Consider the following 20482-nt stretch of genomic DNA (forward strand, 5'->3'; position numbering starts at 1 on the left):
TTTTTGGAGTCATCCAAGAGAAATTTCTTATTTTAAAGTCGAGAATTGATTTGCTTCTTGGTAACAGGGGTAATAAAACCCAGATCCCCTGGTGAACAGACCACACAGCCACTGAGGTATAATTTCCTTGGTTTTAGTAGCTGGATTGGGGGCAAATGGTATGTAGACAGATGGCAGTCATTGATTGAGGGAGGTCACTCCTCCCTCTGGGAGCCTCTGGGCACATGGTAATTGATGACTCTGTCAATGGGTCCTTTAATCTCTGTGTATGTAGTTCAAGTGGCTATGTGCTCTTTTTAGGCCTGAGAATTTACTCAGCGGGCAGACTCTATTTAGTTCCATCCCTTCACATCAGTTCAACCTTCATTCATACAAGCATGTTGGCTTTAGTCCAGAGTTTTCTTTCTTCCATCGAGATATGCAAGCAACCGGAGAGCTCTATCAACCTTGTGTGCCTTGGTACCACTGGTTTCATAAGCAGCTGGCCTGCAATAAATATTCAGCTGCTTATGTTTTTGCATATCTAACATATGCCAGGCAGGTTCTTAAAATTTGGGTGTCACTGACCACATTAAGAATCTGAAGGAAGTTATGGGTCTTTCCCCCCAGAAAAAATACCCACATGATATACACACACAAATTTCTGTATCTGACTGAGGGGTGTTTATGTACTTCTGGTCTACCTCGGACATCTCTGGGGCGAGGAGCTGATGAGAGACATGGAACAGTGTTTTTGAGTAGAATGAAGGATCCAGCTCACATTATACACCACCAGTTGGTAATGTCCCCGAGCTTTGGGGTGATATGGTTTTCCCTAGGTGCCCTCTCTTGCCTGGGTGGGATTGATTCAGAGGTGGGGATTGCCAAACTGGGGGCACAGTGGGAGACCATGTCTGTGAGTGTGTGTGAATCAGGGCCATTACTGGAAATGTATTTGAAATAAATGAGTAACCAGGTCTCGAGTAACCAGGAAGGGTAGGGAAGTAACTCAAGAGGGCATGGAAGGGCTGAAATACTGGGGAGGGAGAGAGGGGTTGCCGGTGGCTGGAGAACCTGTTTGGTTGGAATTGCGAATAGGAAAGCAGTGGGCACAGGGTGGGATTTTAGTGCAGGATTTCATGAGTGCAGCACTTCTGTGTGATGACAGGCTTCAGGGTGTGACCATGACAGTGGGTCACTCATTGGGTCTAAAACTCTCTGGTTTTAGAGGGAGAAAAGAAACCTCACTGAAGTTGAATTTTGCCTGGAAACATCTCCATTACTCTGAGGCCATTTCCTCTAATTTGCTTCCCGTCTCCTAATCCCAAATATGCCTATGCCTGGGAGTCAGACCCACCACGGTTTAGAGCCATTTACTACTGGGACACCCTAGCCCAATGCCTCAACCTCTCCAGCTGCAGTCCTGTGGATGAACAAATGCCCAAAAATTATTTTTGCAGAAGCTTCCCTTGATTGTGCTAGCTTCCCTCCGAGCGTGGTTATAATAACACCTAACTCAGCTGGGTATTCAGTGAGATAACATGGAGAGGGTGCGTGGCCCAGTGCCTGCCTTATAAACTGCTCAATAACTCAGGTTTCTTCCTACTCAACCCCTTTCCTGCCCTACCCGTGGGGTTAAAAACTGTCCCTTGTGGCTTCTGATGTGCCTTTTTCATCTAACAGTTTTGTATTCACTTTCTTGTAGATTATACAAAGCAAAACCTATTGAACCGGGACACAGAGTTCCGAGGGAATTAAAAGATTGTTATATTTTTTCATTCACTTAGATTCTATATTGAAAATCGACATCTCCAATAATAAATCAGCAACAAAACACAAAAACCCAACGGTAACAACAACAACAAAACGCTTCAATGAGATCGAAATGGTAAGGTGGAAACCACCAGATTTATTGGGCTTCGCTGCCCGATCTTTTTTAGTTGGCAGCCTTATTTCTTGCTTCAGGCCCAAGGAATTAAATGGATCAACGCGGGGTTTTGAATTCCAGCATTTGGAGCTCCTGGCTTTGGGAAGAGGAAGAGATTTCGGAAATCCAAGAGACAAAATATTGTTCTTACGATAAAATTCGCATAGAGGTGGGAGTGGACACAGAAACTGTAACTTGTACGATGAGAATTCTCACACGGAGGGAACCCACCCAGCCCACTAACGCTCGGCCTGGCTCCCAAAGTAACAGAATCCGAGTCTCCAGGCCAGATTTTCCCTCTAGCCATTCCTGGCCACGCAAAGCGGAGCTGCGAGCACACAGAAAGGGATGTCTTCATCGCCAACCAGGATGGAACAAACCCGCCCGCTCGGGGAGTGCTGAGAACCAAAGGGTCCCTCCAACGCGGCAGCCGTCAGCATGACTTGACTGCCCCCATCCCGCACGGTCTGCACTCTCCAGGCGCCCCCAGCCTTTCCGGGTGCGCGCGCAAGAGCCGGCGAGCCGGGGAGCTGTGCGTCCAGCAGCCTGCGGGCGGCGGTGGCCGACTGGCTGGCGGGGAGAGGGGTGGCCAGCAGCGGCGGAGGAGGAGCTGGCGCTGCAGCCGGTCCTCTCGGGCCGCGCCCCGCCCTCCGCCGCCACCTGCGCTTCCCCTCCGGGCTCTCGCGCCCCGGGGCAGTGTGGGCTCTCCTTGCCGCAGCGGCGGTATTACCGCGTCCGCCAATTAGAAGACTCGGCGTTTGGCTCCTTGGGGCGCGGGAAGAGCAGCGCCGCCTGTTTTGGCGAGTGGAGGGTGCGACGGCGCGCGTCCCTCCTCTCCGCGCTCCCCGCGACGTTCGTGGAGGGGGTTACAGAACTGCTGTGACTTTTGAGGTCCGACTACTCCTTCCGGCTAGCCTCCCAACGCGCCAGCTCGGAGAGAGGCCGGCGTGACCGGCAGGCCCAGAAGACTCGCTGCGTGGGCTCGGGACTTGGAACGTGTCCGGGAGCCCGCGGCGCTGTGCGCGCTGTTGAGTTTGGCGGCGGGGTGGGGTGTCCCCTGGCGCGAGGGGCGGAGAGGACGTTGCGCTCTGCCCCTTCGCCCGCCCCCTAGTGCTGCCCCCACTTTGAGAGTAATCGAGACTTGAGTGTGACTGCGGAGCCGCGAGGATGCGGGCCCTGGGCGCGGGTTTTTCCTCAGCTCGGCGCGATGGAGCGGGTCGGTGAGCGGAACAAAGGCGCCCGCCCCGGGGAGCCGGTCCTCGGCTGAAGACCGCGGGGCACGCGCCACGACGGCCGCCTGCGGACTAGGGTTGTGGCTGTGCGGCCCGAGGCGCGGCGCGCTCCTCCGCGGGCGGGCGGCGAACCCTGAGCCCGGCACCTGCGCGCCGCTCCTGCTGCGGCGCCGGGGCAGCCCCGCCTGCCGGCCCGCGGGCCCCGGGGGTCCGCTGCGCTGGCAGCCCCGCTCCCGGTGACCCAAGGTCCAGCGGCGAACCACTTGGTGGTGCAGAGGAGAGACCCCCGGCCCTTCGGCAAGAAGCCGAGGCGCCTGCTAGGGGCCGCGCGCCGTGGACCGAGCAGGCATCATCTCTGGGAGCTCTTCTGCAGACCGAAGCCTTCGGTGTGAGCCATCTAGCTCTCCCCGCGACCGCCCGGACCTCCCAACCGTCTCCGCTGCCCTAGCCGCCGTGCCGTGGGGCCGGGAGCGGCTGAGATCCTCGCCAGACGTCCGGAGCGCGAGGCTCGCACGGACCCCGGCTGCCCCGCGCCTCGCCGGAGCCCGAGGGGGCGCGGGTCCGGGGCGAGGGCCGACCGGGCGTGTTTGATGGCTTCACTGAGAAGAGTCAAAGTGCTGTTGGTGTTGAACTTGATCGCGGTGGCCGGCTTCGTGCTCTTCCTGGCCAAGTGTCGGCCCATCTCTGTGCGCAGCGGAGACGCCTTCCACGAGATTCGGCCGCGCGCCGAGGCGGCCAACCTCAGCGCGCAGAGCGCCAGCCCCATACAGGATGCGGTCCTGAAGCGCCTCTCGCTGCTCGAGGACATTGTTTACCGGCAACTGAATGGTAAGGACGCGCGCGGTTGCCCACGGGGCTCGGCGCGGGCGGGCCGGGCACCGGGTTTCCCCCGGAGGCCCTGCGCGCGGTGCGGGAGGCAAGCACCTCCTGGCTCCCCCGCGCCCTTTTACTCTTCCTGCCCAGTCTCGGCCAGGAGGCCAGGGCTCCTGGAAAGAATTACCCGTTTCTTTTCTGTTCTCCAGCTGTAAGTTTGCTTTTATCGTGGAAACACGTCAGCACAGCTGGCTCCCGGTCTCCGCGTGCAGGAATGATTACCTGGCCGCTCCGGCCCAAGTGCGGAAAGTAGACGTGCGGCCAAATGGGACTGGAGGCGCAGGCGACTTAAGGGAGGAAAGAGCTCTTACAGCTTAGCGTTTGGTGGGGTCGGACGGGGGAGGGACATTGGCCTGCTTAAATGTCTGCAACAGTCAAGGCCTCAGGTCTGGCGCTAACGCGCTTCGGTAGTAGGTTGGAGGAATGTTATCTGTCTAGGAGGCGGGCTGCAGGCTAGCAGTGAGGACTCCTCCCTTCCCGCAGCTGCCTTGGTGAGCCTGCTATTAAGGACACGCTCGGATTCTCCCGAGAGAGCTGCCCGAGGGCAATTGTTAAAGTTTGAGGTGGGTTGGGGAAGTAGGTTTTTAGAGTGTAGCAAAGAGAGGTGTACCATCCAATCAGTGATAGTTGTCAGAGTCTGTCCCATATAAAATGTTCTCAGCGCTTCGGGAGAAGAGGGAGACTTTTAATATACCCTGGTCACATCTGGTCCAGGAACTGATGGCTCATTGGACATTTGCTGCCCCCAAGGTCAGAGTATTACTCACTTGAGTATGGACAGCTCTCCAGGGTCCATGTGACTGGTATCCAAGTCAGAGTCAAGGCTGCCACCTCCCTTCCTGAGCTTCTAACTCATGTCCTCATGGTAATTCCGGAGCTACTGATAGTCATAAAGATAATGATAATAATTAGTGGTGGAATTGTGATTGTGTCAGACACAGTGCCAAGACTGTTCCAAGTGCGTTATCTCGCTGAGTGGTCACATCAGTCCAGGGTGGTTCTTTCCTTTCCTCATATCAGAAATAAGAAAAGGAGGCTTGGAGGGGTTACCTAAGTTGCCTGATGTCCTGCTGCTAGTAAGTGGTAGAGTGCGGAGTCAGAACCCCATGTCTGGTTGACCAAAGAGCCTGTGTTCTTGACAACTTCTATCTACTGTCTCCTCCTAGTTATAAGGAGTATTCATTTTGATTACAAAAAGGTTCTGCATTAGTAAGACCTGACTCATCTACTGTCCTACCTGCATTTAGAGCAAGAGACCAGTCCAGTGGCAGGCAGGGAGGAGGGTGTCACCATATTGTCTTCTTTCTGCTTTCCAGTGCTCCCTTCTGGGTCCTTCCTGGTGGGATGGGGTCAGATTTCCAAGCACCCTCTGAAAGGACCCCTTGGTCTTCTTGATATCATTCAGCAAGTATCCGGGGGATACCTTGAACTTGTATCTGCAGTGGGACGCTGCAATCCCACTGACCCCTTGTAGACAGCGGGGCCCAGCTGTAGGTATGGCCTGGCTGTAGGTGTCCCCTGTGGGGTTCTTGTGGGAGCTCTTCTCCTGAGTGTTGGAGAACCAAGGCACAGAATGAAACAAAAGCCCACAGTTCATCTCTGGAGGAATTAGATGCTTATGGGATGGGCCTTATTATTTTACACAGATCTGTGCTGTAGACCAATCCTTAAGACCCAAAAGAGAGAGTGCAAGATAGCTGGTTCCCTCAAGTGTCAGGCTGTACCCAGGGACACAAGTCGTTTCAATTAGGAAATGAAATATGATATACCCCCACCCACCCAGTGCCCCAAATAAGAATGATAAAATTCCAAAGGGTATTTACTAAGTGCCACTAAGACGCAGGGACTCGTTAAGTCTTTCCAGCAACCCTAGGAGATGGGTGCTGATACTTCCCCCTAAGTAGCTTGCTCACAGCCACCCAGCTAGGGGATGACAGAGCTGGGAATTGAACTTGGACAGTCTGGTGCCAGGATTGAGGTTCTCAGCTGCTGCACTGGCGTGTCTCAACCTTTGGCGTGTGTCAGAGTCACGTGGAGGGCCTGTTAAGATGCAGATTTCTAGGCCCAACCGAAGAATCTCAGATTAAGTAGATCTGGGTGGGGACCCGAGACTTTGCATCTCCAACAAGCTTGTGGTCTGGACCATGGCCCAGTGCCCTCTACTGCCTATGCCAGGCGGAGTAAAGAGGAAAATCCATTTGCCTGTTGGTTGGAGTGGGGGTGGGGACTTCTGGGAAGCTGTGAGTTTGCTTCAGATGGGCTGGGGTTCGGCTTCTTTCCTTGTATACTCCCCTGCCTGGTAAGCGATTCCCTGGGGGTTTGGGGATGTCCTCCACTTGGGACTGCTTGGGTTGGGTTGGGTTGGGTTGGGTGTGGTGGGGTGGGAAGATGAGTTTTCTTTACCTGCAGTCTCTGAGGAAGGCTGGGTTGAGAACTTTTCCTGGGCAAGCCGGGAATTCAGGCTGTAACTAAGGTAGCTGTTCTCTTCCTGGCTGACCAGTGTCATTTGTAACGACCCTCCTGATCTCCACCCCACCCCCCAGCGCTCCATCCTCTGCCTGTGCTAGTTTTGGGTAAAGCGTGCCCCACCTGTTGATACTGTAGGCCTGCCGGGGTCTCCTGCTGTGGCGGGAGAGTGCCAGGGGAGGAGAGTGCCTGGGAGATGGGACCTGGATTCCCGTGTCCACTGGCTCTGCAGCCTGTCTCCACCTCTTGCTACTGAAGGAGGAGAAGGTAACCTTGACCTTGGTGCTCTTTATTCCTCAGGAATTAATGGAGGGTTCGAGAGAGCCCGGCACTGGGCACATAGGAGGAACAGAGCCACTTGGGTCCAGCCCCTTGGGTACCAAGTGGGAGCTGGTGTTTTAATGATGCCTCCGATTTCTCAGACCTTTCCAGTGGACCCTTATGAAATTCAAGCAGGAGGGACACAGCACAGCCATCTCCAGTGTTCTCTCACTCCTGGGACGTTTCCTTGGGTGTCCTGAGAGGGGCCCCTGGGCTGGGGGGGGCCAGGGATGACCCAGACTTCCTCAGAACTGGCCTCTCCGCTAAGACTCTCGGTGCCTGCCTTTTGAAAATCAGTTACATGTTTTTATGGTTTTGTTTTTCTTAATATAGGCTGAAAAGGACACTTGAAAGGGAAAGTGGAAAAGCTGGTATGGAGGGGAAAGTACACAGAGATGAGTTCATTTTTGTCCCTCCAGACTCTCTTGCACCTGCCCCTCCATTCTTTCCGTGAGGCCGCGTCTGCTGCCCCCTCACTGTTGCTGCAGGACCCTTTAACCCAGGGCCCTGCCGCCCCTCCTTTCTGTGTTTCCAGCTGTCTGCGTGGAAAGCACCGCTTCCAAAGGGCCCAAGACCTTCCGGTGGTTTTGTGTTTCCTAAGGAACCGTGGTCGAGCCTGGAGGCTGACAGTCAGGCCCGCCGCCCGCCCCCCCACCCCCCCATGTTCCCGCCCTGGCCCAGTGCCTCGGCCTCTTCGAGCAAGACTGATCTACTTGCTGAAATAACCCTGCATTTGTCTTACGATGTAGCCTCCACGTTTCAGCCCCCGTCTTTGAGAAGTGCTAGCTGTCCTGGTTTGCTCTCCCCGCCTCCTTTCTGCATCCATCCATCCTTTAAAGCTTGGCTCAAGGTCACCACCTGGGGGTGGGCAGTGGTGCGAAGCCACACGGTCTGAGCTGTCCCTGCTCCAGGGTGCTTGAAGCTTTCTTGTCTGTGTCCATTTGCACCCATGGCTTTGACTTTTGTGCCTCGATGGCTTTATCTTTTGAGTGCAGAACTGGACTGCAGGCTTTTTAAGGTCTCGAACCATTATTCGGTTATTTAATACCACCTCCATCCTTCAGCATGTGTCACAGCACCTTGTACATAATGTGGGCACCAAAGGTGTATTGATTGATTAATTGGATGGGAGCTAGTTTTAGGAGGTAAATGATAGCCACAGAGGAAATAACCTTGACATTGTAAAGGCTGGATTGGGTTGGGTGGATGTGGTGAGGGGAATGAGTTGGGAAGACTTAGCTGGGGGGACTGAGTGTGAGGTAGCCATCTTGCCTGTACCATCCTGTCTCCACCATCTTGCCTGTACCATCCTGTCCCTGCCATCTTGCCTGTGCCATCCTGTCCCTGCCATCTTGCCTGTACCATCCTGTCCCCGCCATCTTGCCTGTACCATCCTGTCCCCGCCACCTTGCTTGTACCATCCTGTCTCCGCCATCTTGCCTGTGCCATCCTGTATCCGCCATCTTGCCTGTACCATCCTGTCCCCGCCATCTTGCCTGTACCACCCTGTCCCCGCCATCTTGCCTGTGCCATCTTGAGGCTGCTCTGGTCCTTCACCAGATCCTGACTAAAGAGCATCAGACCCTTGGGAGGACCCTGGAAGTGAAGCAGTTCCCAGGTTAGGGACCAGCACGTTTCAGTATGTTTCCTTTGAATGTGTGATTTCATCACATGATGGTTTTATGTTCCTTTCTCGCTCTAGAATGAAATTAATTCATGTTTTATTGTGGAAATTTTGGAAAATCCAAAACGATTATACAGAAGAAAATAATACCGTGTTAATTTTTTTTTTTTAAAATGGTGGTTTTGTACTGGCATAAGGAAAATGGACACAGGGATAGATTTCTTGTTAGAATTCCCGTGTAACTCTGTACAGGGCTTTTGGCTGTCTGTCACCTTCTGAGGAAGTTACTGGTTTCTCTCATTTTAGAGCTGAGAAAAGTGAGACACAGAGATACTGTGTGACTTAGCCAGGATGACACAGCCAGCGAGGGGCAGAGTCAAGATTCCTGAATATCACGGTACCTTTCCCAGGTCCAGCATCCCCTTGATAGGACAGGCAGGGTGGAGGTCCTGTGCCCCATGCAAGCCCCGAGCTCTGGCTGGTGACCCCGTCCCTCATCTGCACCCCCGTGCGGTGAATCACAGGGGCACGTGTGGCTGCTTCGTCCAGTAAACCCCGGGCCCCGCTGTCATAAGAGGAAATGCAGTCGATTGAGGTTAGGTTCCAAAGGTTTTCAGAAGGATATTGAATAGAAGTAGGGTTGCTCGAAGAAATTGAATATCTTTGCGGGCATGGAGAGAAGTCAAAATTACCCAGCCCAGTCCTGCCTCCAAGCCACACAGGCAGATGAAGCTGGAGTCGGAGTTGCAGAAAACCAGCACGTTCCCAAACAACTCACGTGCAGCCCACCCAGCCTGCCTCATCAGCCACGCCCACCAGGCGGGGAGAGTGAGTTGGTGCAGAGGGACAGAGGCAGAGATGTGCTCTGTGGGCGTCCCAGTTGGCGCCAGAAGGAGAGGGATCGTGTGTTGAAAGCATCTCTTCCTGGATGCCAGAGCTGGCCCTGAGCTGTTTCCTCTTCCCTGGAATATACATATGCTTATATAGACTATTAAGCTGGAATGTACCAGCGTTTCCAATGGGAAGGAGGTAAAGGGGAAGAGGGCAGAGGGTGTATGTTTGTATTAAAATCCCTCCTTGGAGTGAGCATCAGAAGGAAACCAGGGCAGTGCGAGCCTTAGGTGTTGCGTGCAGACCTTCCTCAGGCCTGGTGGCCGGCAGGGGCTCAGGTGTGTGGAAGCCTGGTCAGCAGAGCCAGAGCCTGGGCGCCGGAGGGACGCTCACTTCTTTTACCTCCGATGGACTGATCACATCTGGTGGCTCCTGGAGAGATGGGGAGCCCAGTTCTTGGAAAACCCTCAGATACAGGCACATCTGTGTTGGCCAGTGTGTGTGACAGGCACCCTGCCAGCGGGGGCACCTGCTGCCTGCCCAGCCCAGAGGTAGCGGGGAGAGGCCACCAGTGTCATTCTCGAGGAAGAACTCCAACACCCTGACCTTTGCTGTTGCCAAATCGGGAGTGTCCTTTGTGGACGGGAAGAAGGCTCCGTAATTAGAGCTAAGAGTGACAACGGGGAGGTGGAATGTGGGTGCAGTGAAGCCCAAGTTGAGTGAAGAAACACCTAAGATCAGAAACCTCTGATCCTTTAAGAATAGAATATTGGGACTTCCCTGGTGGCACAGTGGTTAAGAATCCACCTGCCAATGCAGGGGACACGGGTTCGAGTCCTGGTCCGGGAAGATCCCACATGCCGTGGAGCAACTAAGCCCGTGCGCCACAACTACTGAACCTGCACTCTAGAGCCCGTGCGCCACAACTACTGAGCCCACGTGCCACAACTACTGAGCCCACGTGCCACAACTACTGAAGCCTGTGCGCCTAGAGCCTGTGCTCCGCAACAAGAGAAGCCACCGCAATGAGAAGCCTGTGCACCGCAATGAAGAGTAGCCCGTGCTCATCACAACTAGAGAAATCCCGCGTGCAGCAATGAAGACCCAATGCAGACAAAAAAAAAAAAAAAAGAATAGAATATTGGAAGAAAGGGTGTCCTCTTGGGTGGCAGGCAGACTAGGTTTGATTTCTGGTTCTGTCACTTATTAGCTGTGTGACCTTGGGCCAGCCTCCCCACCTCTCAGCTGTGAAATGGGGTCGCTGTGAGTCAGGATGAATTGGGATTCAAGATGTACCGCATGAGCCACGGGGCCTGATGCGTGGCGGCTGGGAGAATGCTCACTCTTTGAAGGAAGGGATCTTGCCCCCTGTCGTCTCTCTGATGCTGAGAACTGCCCTGGCCCGGAGTAGGTGCTCAGCAGACATTTCGGGAATGAATGCATGAACCGTTGTGCTACATTGAGGCAGTGTGTGGTCGTCGTTACCTGAGATGTAAATCTCAAGACGGGGCGGGGGAGGTCCTTTTCCCTCAAAGTTGCTTAGACTCTGAATTAACGTGGGATCCTTCTCTCTTCCATGCGTTTGTCTGAGGCTGAATTCTGTTGCCTTCCTCCTTCTCCTTTCTTCCTCTCTGTCTTCTGCTTAGAATGATGGTGTCTTTGGCTGATCACTCTTGAGGCTGGGGAGAGGAAATGGTAGCCTCTGCATGTCAAATCCCGTTACAGAAATGTTGGTCATTTCCATGTGTTTGTGAGCACTTCCTCACTGCTGGGTGTAGGCTAGATGCCAGGATACAGAGAGATGCAGATGCCACACATACTTAGACATCTGTGGTCCAGTTGGAAGGATGCGTTTGTAGTTTTACCAGGTATATGCTAGATCTCAGAGGAATGTTAAATGAGTATGGGGGTGCTGAGACTTGACCTGGCAAACAGGAGGTTCTTGACCAACGTCTGTTGAACAAGAACGACAGAACTCAGAAGTTTTAACACCTGGAACAGAGGACCCAGGCAGTGACACCACCTGGGGACCTGATGTGGAAGCAAATCATAGAAGATGGTCAGGGCCCAGGACTGGGAATCTGCAGGGCAACTGGCAAGGGGGATGGGTAGAGGCAGAGATGTGTGTGAGGACACAGGAACAAGTGGAACTTGTTGAGAGGACTAGGTGGAGGCTGGACCCAGCCAGGCTTCAGTCTCAGGCTGGTTTGGATGTAGTTCTGTAGACGTGGGGAGCCGCTGGGTGACAGGTCACTGCACTGATGTAAGGGGACTGACGCTGTGTTGGGGTTTAGTGTGTGCGCGAATAGGCGGGAAAGTGGGTTAGAATCCAGTAGTGGGTGGAAGATGCTGGCGTTGCTGAGCCAGCCATGCCTCTGGTTCAGGGCTCAACCAGCCCTCCAATCCTCAGTGATGCCAGGTGCCCCTCACCTCAGAACCCCTCCTTGGCCACATCCTCAGCTAAGAGTCAGCATCTGGAGTTGCTCCCTTTGGGAAATCTGAATCAGCCCTCAGCACTCTGACCTGGGTGCTCCCCACCGGACCCCCAGCTTCACTGAGGTGTACTCAGCCCCCAGCCATGCCCCTTTCTCTCCCTCCCTGTGGCTCCATCCTTCCACATCCAGCCTGGACAGCCCCTCCCATGGCGAGCCTGTCGGGAGTTCTTTTACCAGCTTCTCCAGGGTCCTCACCTCTGTCCACCCCTGTCCTCTCCTCTATCCACCCCGTGACCCCCTAGTCCTGGATCGGCTGACTCCCAAGGAAAGACCCACCATGGCGGGGGTTGGCGCCCTTACGATGCACGCTCTGCAGTCTTAGCTTGACCCTGAGCTTGTCTACCTACCTGTTGATAGGTCTCCCTTTCTGTCCCCCATTCCTTCCTGAGCCAGAGGAAGTGGGCTGGGCTGGAGGGATTCTGCGGGAGGTGGTGATGGATGGGAGGAGTTCTCTGCTGCAAACCTGTCTCCTCCCGCCCGTCCCCCGCTGCTGCTCTCAGATGACACAGAAGCCTGTCCACTCCAGCTGCCGTGGCAGCAGCCCACTGCCTGCAGGCTTTATCCCAGCTGTGGCTGTTGCAGCCACAGTCCCCATAGTCTGCCTTCTGAGACCACCACCAGGCATCTGGGTCCTCTTGCATTTCATGGATCCAGCTGGAGTGCCGTGTTACAGGGTAGGACCTGCTTCCTCTGCCTAGGGGACCAGATGATGGAACTCAGAAGATCAGGGGAGCCAACTCCCCACAGGGTGACCTTTGACAGCGGGGACAAGATCTCCCTCAGCAGGGAAAGCATTTCCGAATGCAGGGTAGCACTTAAAAAAAAGATGCAGGACTCACTTGGTTGAAAGACCTTCCTCTGCCTTCGTTATTACCCCTCGCAGGTCTTTAGACTGCTTGACATGTGGATGACAATTGGTTTAGCCACTGATAGAGAAGTTTTCCCTTTTAATAATGTCCCTGTCATGGCTAACTGCAGAGCCTGAGCCTTGCCATGCATGAGTAATAAACCGCGGCCGTAATTACAGGCGGCCACAGCCACACGCCAACAAACGAGCGTGCTGACAGTTAATAGGGAGCAAGGTTCCAGAAGAGCCTCCTACCATCCCTGCCTCCAACACAATGGCTAATCGTGTGATTAGTGTTTACTGAGGGGTGTCTTGTGGTTACACGTGGCTTGTTAGGCGCTGTACCTCTCTGGTAGAAAGAGTGTGAGGAACAGTCAGGAGACCGGGTTCTAGTTCTCTGTATTTCTAGGGACCAAAGTGTATAAATAAAAGCGACGTGACTTTAGGGTCTTTTAACTCTCAGATTTGCATAATACCCCCTTCCATAATTTGCAAAATACCCCCTTCCACCCACCCCATCCTATTAAAATCTCATGCATTCTCCAAGACCAATTCAGAAGCCGTTTATTCTCCGAAACCTTCCCTGCCACTTTTTTGGAATTAATTGTTCCTTCTTCTGGACTCTGATTGTACTCTGTATGGGTCTGCTTTTATTTTTTTGAATTTTGTTTTATTTATTTATTTTTTATACAGTAGGTTCTTATTAATTATCTATTTTATACATATTAGTGTATATGTGTCAATCCCAATCACCCAATTCACCCCCCCTCCACACACACTTTCCCCCCTTGGTGTCCATACATTTGTTCTCTACATCTGTGTCTCAATTTCTGCCCTGCTAACCGGTTCACCTGTACTATTTCTCTAGGTTCCACATATATGTGTTAATATACAGTATTTGTTTTTCTCTTTCTGACTTACTTCACTCTGTCTGACAGTCTCTAGATCCATCCACGTCTCTACAAATGACCCAATTTCATTCCTTTTTATGGCTGAGTAATACTCCATTGTATATATGTACCACATCTTCTTTATCCATTCGTCTGTTGATGGACATTTAGGTTGCTTCCATGTCCTGGCTATTGTAAATAGTGCTGCAGTGAACATTAGGGTGCATGTGTCTTTTGAATTATGGTTTTCTCTGGGTATATGCCCAGTAGTGGGATTGCTGGGTCATATGGTAATTCTATTTTTAGTTTTTTAAGGAACCTCCCTACTGTTCTCCATAGTGGCTGCATCAATTTACATTCCCACCAATAGTGCAAGAGGGTTCCCTTTTCTCCACACCCTCTCCAGCACTTGTTGTTTGTAGATTTTCTGATGATGCCTATTCTAACTGGTGTGAGGTGATGCCTCATTGTAGTTTTGATTTGCATTTCTCTAATAATTAGTGATGTTGAGCAGCTTTTCATGTGCCTCTTGGCCATTTGTGTACCTTCTTTGGAGAAATGTCTATTTAGGTCTTCTGCCCATTTTTGGATTGGGTTGTTTGTTTTTTTAATATTGAGCTGCATGAGCTGTTTATGCATTTTGGAGATTAATCCTTTGTTGATTCGTTTGCAAATATTTTCTCCCATTCTGAGGATTGTCTTTTCATCTTGTTTATAGTTTCCTTTGCTGTGCAAAAGCTTTTAAGTTTCATTAGGTCACATTTGTTTACTTTTGTTTTTATTTCCATTACACTAAGAGGTGGATCACAAAAGATCTTGCTGTGATTTATTTCAAAGAGTGTTCTTCCTATGTTTTCCTCTAAGAGTTTTATAGTGTCTGGTCTTACATTTAGATCTCTAATCCATTTTGAGTTTCTTTTTGTGTATGGTGTTAGGGAGTGTTCTAATTTCATTCTTTTACATGTAGCTGTCCAGTTTCCCCAGCACCACTTATTGAAGAGACTGTCTTTTCTCCATTGTATATCCTTGTCTCCTTTGTCATAGATTAGTTGACCATATGTGCATGGGTTTATCTCTGGGCTTTCTATCCTTTTCCGTTGATCTATATTTCTGTTTTTGTGCCACTACCATATTGTCTTGATTACTGTAGCTTTGTAGTATAGTCTGAAGTCAGGGAGTCTGATTCCTCCAGCTCTGTTGTTTTCCTCAAGATTGCTTTGGCTATCCGGGGTCTTTTGTGTCTCCATACAAATTTTAAGATTTTTTGTTCTTGTTTTATAAAAAATGCCATTGGTAATTTGATAGGGATTGCATTGAATCTGTAGATTTCTTCGGGTAGTATAGTCATTTTCACAGTATTCATTCTTCCAATCCAAGAACATGTTATATCTCTCAAACTGTTTGTGTCATCTTTGATTTCTTTCATCAGTGTCTTATAGTTTTCTGAGTACAGGTCTTTTACCTCCTTAGTTAGGTTTATTCCTAGGTATTTTATTCTTTTTGTTGCAGTGGTGTGTGGGATTGTTTCCTTAATTTCTCTTTCTGATTTTTCATTGTTAGTGTATAGGAATGCAAGAGATTTCTGTGCATTAATTTTGTACCCTGCAACTTTACCAAATCCATTGATTAGCTCTAGTAGTTTTCTGGTGGCATCTTTAGGATTATCTATATATAGTATCATGTCATCTGCAAACAGTGACAGTTTTACTTCTTCTTTTCCAATTTGTATTCCTTTTATTTCTTTTTCTTCTCTGATTGCTGTGGCTAGGACTTCCAAAACTATGTTGAATAAAGTGGTGAGAGTGGACATCCTTGTCTTGTTCCTGATCTTAGAGGAAATACTTTCAGTTTTTCACCATTGAGAATGATGTTTGCTGTGGGTTTGTCATATATGGCCTTTATTATGTTGAGGTAGATTCCCTCTGTGCCCACTTTCTAGAGAGTATTTATCATAAATGGATGTTGAATTTTGTCAAAAGCTTTTTCTGCATCTACTGAGATAATCATATGGTTTTTCTCCTTCAATTTGTTAATATGGTGTATCACATTGATTTGCATATTTTGAAGAATCGTTGCATCCTTGGGATAAATCCCACTTGGTCATGGTGTATGATCCTTTTAATGTGTTGTTGGATTCTGTCTGCTAGGATTTTGTTGAGGACTTTTGCATTTATATTCATCAGTGATATTGGTCTGTAATTTTCTTTTTTTGTAGTATCTTTGTCTGGTTTTGGTATCAGGGTTATGGTGGCCTCATTGAATGAGTTTGGGAGTGTTCCTTCCTCTACAGTTTTCTGTTAGAGTTTGAGAAGGATGGGTGTTAGCTGTTCTCTAAATGTTTGATATAGTTCACCTCTGAAGCCATCTGGTCCTGGACTTTTGTTTGTTGGAAGATTTTTAATCAGTTTCAATTTCATTACTTGTGATTGGTTGGTTCATATTTTCTGTTTCTTCCTGGTTCAGTCTTGGAAGGTTCTACCTTTCTAAGAGTTTGTGCATTTCTTCCAGGTTGTCCATTTTTATTGGAATATAGTTGCTTGTAGTAGTCTCTTAGGATGCTTTGTATATCTGCGGTGTCTGTTGTAACTTCTCCTTTTTCATTTCTAATTTTATTGATTTGAGTCCTCTCCCTCTTTTTCTTGATGAGTCTGGCTAAAGGTTTATCAATTTTGTTTATCTTCTCAAAGAACCAGCTTTTAGTTTTATTAATCTTTACTATAGTTTTCTTTGTTTCTATTTCATTTATTTCTGCTCTGATCTTTATGATTTCTTTGCTTCTGCTGACTTTGGGTTTTGTTTGTTCTTCTTTCTCTGGTTCCTTTAGGTGTAAGATTAGGTTGTTTATTTGAGATGTTTCTTTTTTTTGAGGTACGATTGTATTGCTGTAAACTTCCCTCTTAGAACTGCTTTTGCTGCATCCCATAGGTTTTGGATCATCATGTGTTCATTGTCATTTGTCTCTGGGTATTTTTTGATCTCCTCAGTGATCTCTTGGTTATTTAGTAACGTATTGTTTAGCTTCCATGTGTCTGTGTTTTTTACATTTTTCCCCCTGTAATTTATTTCTAATCTCAGAGCATTGTGGTCAGAAAAGATGCTTGATATGATTTCTATTTTCTTAAATTTACTAAGCCTTGATTTGTGACCCAAGATGTGATCTATCCTGGAGAATGTTCTGTGTGCACTGGAGAAGAAAGTGTAATCTGCTGTTTTTGGATGGAATGTCCTATAAATATCAATTAAATCTATCTGGTCTATTGTGTCATTTAAAGCTTGTGTTTCCTTATTCATTTTCTGTCTGGATGATCTGTCCATTGGTGTAAGTGAGGTGTTAAAGTCCCCCACTATTATTGTGTTACTGTCAATTTCCTCTTTTACAGCTGTTAGCATTTGCCTTATGTATTGAGGTGCTCCTATGTTGGGTGCATATATATTTATAATTGTTACATCTTCTTTTCGGATTGATCCCTTGATCATTATGTAGTGTCCTTCCTTGACTCTTGTAACATTCTTTATTTTAAAGTCTATTTTGTCTGATATGAGTATTGCTACTCCAGCTTTCTTTTGATTTCCATCTGCATGGAATATCTTTTTCCATCCCCTCACTTTCAGTCTGTATGTGTCCCTAGGTCTGAAGTGGGTCTCTTGTAGACAGCATATATATGGGTCTTGTTTTTGTATCCATTCAGTGAGCCTGTGTCTTTTGGTTGGAGCGTTTAATCCATTCACATTTAAGGTAATTATTGATATGTTTGTTCCTATTACCATTTTCTTAATTGTTTTGGGTTTGTTATTGTAGGTCCTTTTCTTCTCTTGTGTTTCCCACTTAGAGAAGTTCCTTTAGCATTTGCTCTAGAGCTGGTTTGCTGTTGCTGAATTCTCTTAGCTTTGTCTTGTCTGTAAAGCTTTTGATTTCTCTGTCGAATCTGAATGATATCTTTGCCGGGTAGAATAATCTTGGTTGTAGCTTCTTCCCTTTTGTCACTTTAAATATGTCATGCCACTCTCTTCTGGCTTGTAGAGTTTCTGTGGAGAAATCAGCTGTTAACCTTATAAGAGTTCCCTTGTATGTTATTTGTCATTTTTCCCTTGTTGCTTTTAATAATTTTTCTTCTTTTTTAAACACCTTTATTGCAGTGTAATTGCTTTACAATGGTGTGTTAGTTTCTGCTTTATAACAAAGTGACTCAGCTATACATATACATATATCCCCATATCTCCAATAATTTTTCTTTGTCTTTAGTTTTTGTCAGTTTGATTACTATATGTCTCAGTGTGTTTCTCCTTGGCTTTATCCTGCCTGGGACTCTCTGCACTTCTTGGACTTGGGTGGCTATTTCCTTTCCCATGTTAGGGAAGTTTTCGACTATAATCTCTTCAGATATTTTCTCGGGTCCTTTCTCTCTCTCTTCTCCTTCGGGGACCCCTATAATGTGAATGTTGGTGCATTTAATGTTGTTCCAGAGGTCTCTTAGGCTGTCTTCATTTCTTCTCATTCTTTTTTCTTTATTCTGTCTGTGGCAGTGAATTCCACCATTCTGTCTTCTAGGTCACTTATTCATTCTTCTGCCTCAGTTATTCTCCTGTTGATTCCTTCTAGTGTTTTTTCATTTCAGTTACTGTATTATTCATCTCTGTTTGTTCTTTAATTCTTCTAGGTGTTTGTTCTTTAATTCTTCTAGGTCGTTGTTAAACATTTCTTGCATCTTCTCAATCTTTGCCTCCATTTGTTTTCTGAGGTCCTGGATCATCTTCAGTATCATTATTCTGAATTCTTTTTCTGGAAGGTTACCTGTCTCCACTTCATTTAGTTGTTTTTCTGGGGTTCTGTCTTGTTCCTTCATCTGGTACGTAGTCCTTTGCTTTTTCATTTTGTCTCTGTCTTTCTGTAAATTTGGTTTTCATTCCTCAGACTGCAGGATTGCAGTTCTTCTTACTTCTGCTCTCTGCCCTCTGGGTCTGCTTTTAGCTGTTTTTTTTTTTTTTTTTTTTTGTGGTACGTGGGCCTCTTACTCTTGTGGCTTCTCCCACTGTGGAGCACAGGCTCCGGACGTGCAGGTTCAGCGGCCATGGCTCACGGGCCCAGCCGCTCTGTGGCATGTGGGATCCTCCCGGACCGGGGCACGAACCCGTGTCCCCTGCATCGGCAGGCGGACTCTCAACCACTGCGCCACCAGGGAAGCCCTTAGCTGTTTTTTAAAAATTATTTATTGATTTATTTATTTTTGGCTGCATTGGGTCTTCGTTGCTGCATGTGGGCTTTCTCTAGTGTGGCGAGCGGGGGCTACTCTTTGTTGTGGTGTGCAGGCTTCTCATTGTGGTGGCTTCTCTTGTTTCAGAGCATGGGCTCTAGGCACGTGGGCTTCAGTAGTTGTGGTGTGTGGGCTCAGTACTTGTAGCACGTGGGCTCTAGAGCACAGGCTCAGTAGTTGTGGCACATGGGCCCTGTTCCTCTGCAGCATGTGAGATCTTCCTGGACCAGGGCTCGAACCCCTGTCCCCTGCATTAGCAGGTGAATTGTTAACCACCGTGCCACTAGGGTAGTCCCTTTTAGCTGTTGTTTATCTGTGCCTTGCATTAGAATGAATCATTTACATGGTAACAGTTTGCAAGAGAATAGGTTTTATTCATTTAAAAATTATTACTATTTAGTTATTTTTTATTGAGTAACAGTTGATGTACAATATTATATAAGTTAACAGGTGTATAACATAAGAATTCATAATTTTTAAAGGTTATACTCCAGTTATAGTTATTATAAAACGTTGGCTATATGCGGCGTGTTGTACAATATATCCCTGTAGTTTATTTATTTTACATGTAATAGTTTGTGCTTCTTAATCTCCTAACCCTATCTTGCCCCTCTCCCATTCTGTCTCCCCACTGGTAACCACTCAGTTCTCTATATCTGTGACTGTTTTTTTTTCCTTTGTTATATTTGCTTGTTTGTTTTATTTTTTAGATTCTGCATATAAATGATATCATACAGTATTTGTCTTTCTCTGTCTGACTTATTTTACTAAGGCTTATATCCTCCAAGTCCATCCATGTTGCTGCAAAGGACAAAATTTGATTCTTTTTTATGGCTGAGTAGTATTCCTGTGTATATTTTAAAATCCTTCTCCATGTCATTTAGGAGTTAATTCATCAGAAAGTAACTTGTTCTCACTTAGCAAGTGCAGAAGTAGTGGTCACCAGTATTGGTTTAGAACCATGAAGTCATCATGATGACATTATAATGTCATAGTTCATTATATTTCCTTGTTTTTTTCTCATGGTTACAAGATGGCTGTGGTAGTTGCAGTCATTGCATCATTGTACAAGGTAGGAAGTACTGTACCACTGGCCACATCTCCTATTGTTTAATCAGGAAAGAAAATCTTTTCCAGAAGTCTTCCTGGTAGGCTCATGTGGTCCAGACAATGGCCACATGACTAACCTTGCTTTAAGACAACAGTGGCTTTTCAGAGAAAGTAAGTATGGTGGAGGCCAAAGAGAAGGAGAGAAGGGATGGTGTTTGCATTGTGAATCTGTGGTGTCTGCCATCCTCTCTCCACCCCCAATACCTTTTCAGCAAATATTAAAATGAAGCAAGACTCTTTGTTCTCTGGAAATTCAGTGAACTAGAATACTAAGTCCGTGGGCATTCTGGTTAACTTGGATTTGACCTGAAGCCGTCTGATAGGTTGACACCACCATGTGTAACCATATTTTGTCAATGCTAAGGTGCACACTTTTACATCTCTGAAATTGAGATTCATTTGATGATCAGTGATGTGTCATAGTTTAATTGGCAGCACTTCCCCCCTTTCTTGGTGCATAAAAATAGTGCCACTTGCAATTGAAGGCATCTTAGATTTGATGAAACCCAATATATGGACTTTGTAAATACGCAGGCGTACTGTAGTGTGTCGTATGCAGTATTTTTATTGGCATCTAATGCATATCCAGTGTTTTGTGTTGCTTAATTCAACATCAGACCTGTGTACACTATTAT

The 20482-nt window shown here is 48.1% G+C and overlaps 1 protein-coding gene across 1 annotated transcript in view; it reads left to right on the forward strand.

Annotated features, from left to right (window-relative positions):
• The first annotated feature begins 2228 nt into the window (after positions 1–2228).
• GALNT17 (polypeptide N-acetylgalactosaminyltransferase 17) overlaps positions 2229–20482 on the forward strand; it is a 448716-nt gene continuing 430462 nt past the window's right edge. The window contains exon 1 of the mRNA XM_067705964.1: positions 2229–3966. Coding sequence (XP_067562065.1) covers positions 3729–3966 — 238 coding nt within the window. The 5' untranslated portion in view covers positions 2229–3728. The remainder of the gene's footprint in view (positions 3967–20482) is intronic.

Source organism: Pseudorca crassidens, chromosome 15, assembly GCF_039906515.1.
Source record: "Pseudorca crassidens isolate mPseCra1 chromosome 15, mPseCra1.hap1, whole genome shotgun sequence".
Lineage (NCBI taxonomy): Eukaryota > Metazoa > Chordata > Mammalia > Artiodactyla > Delphinidae > Pseudorca > Pseudorca crassidens.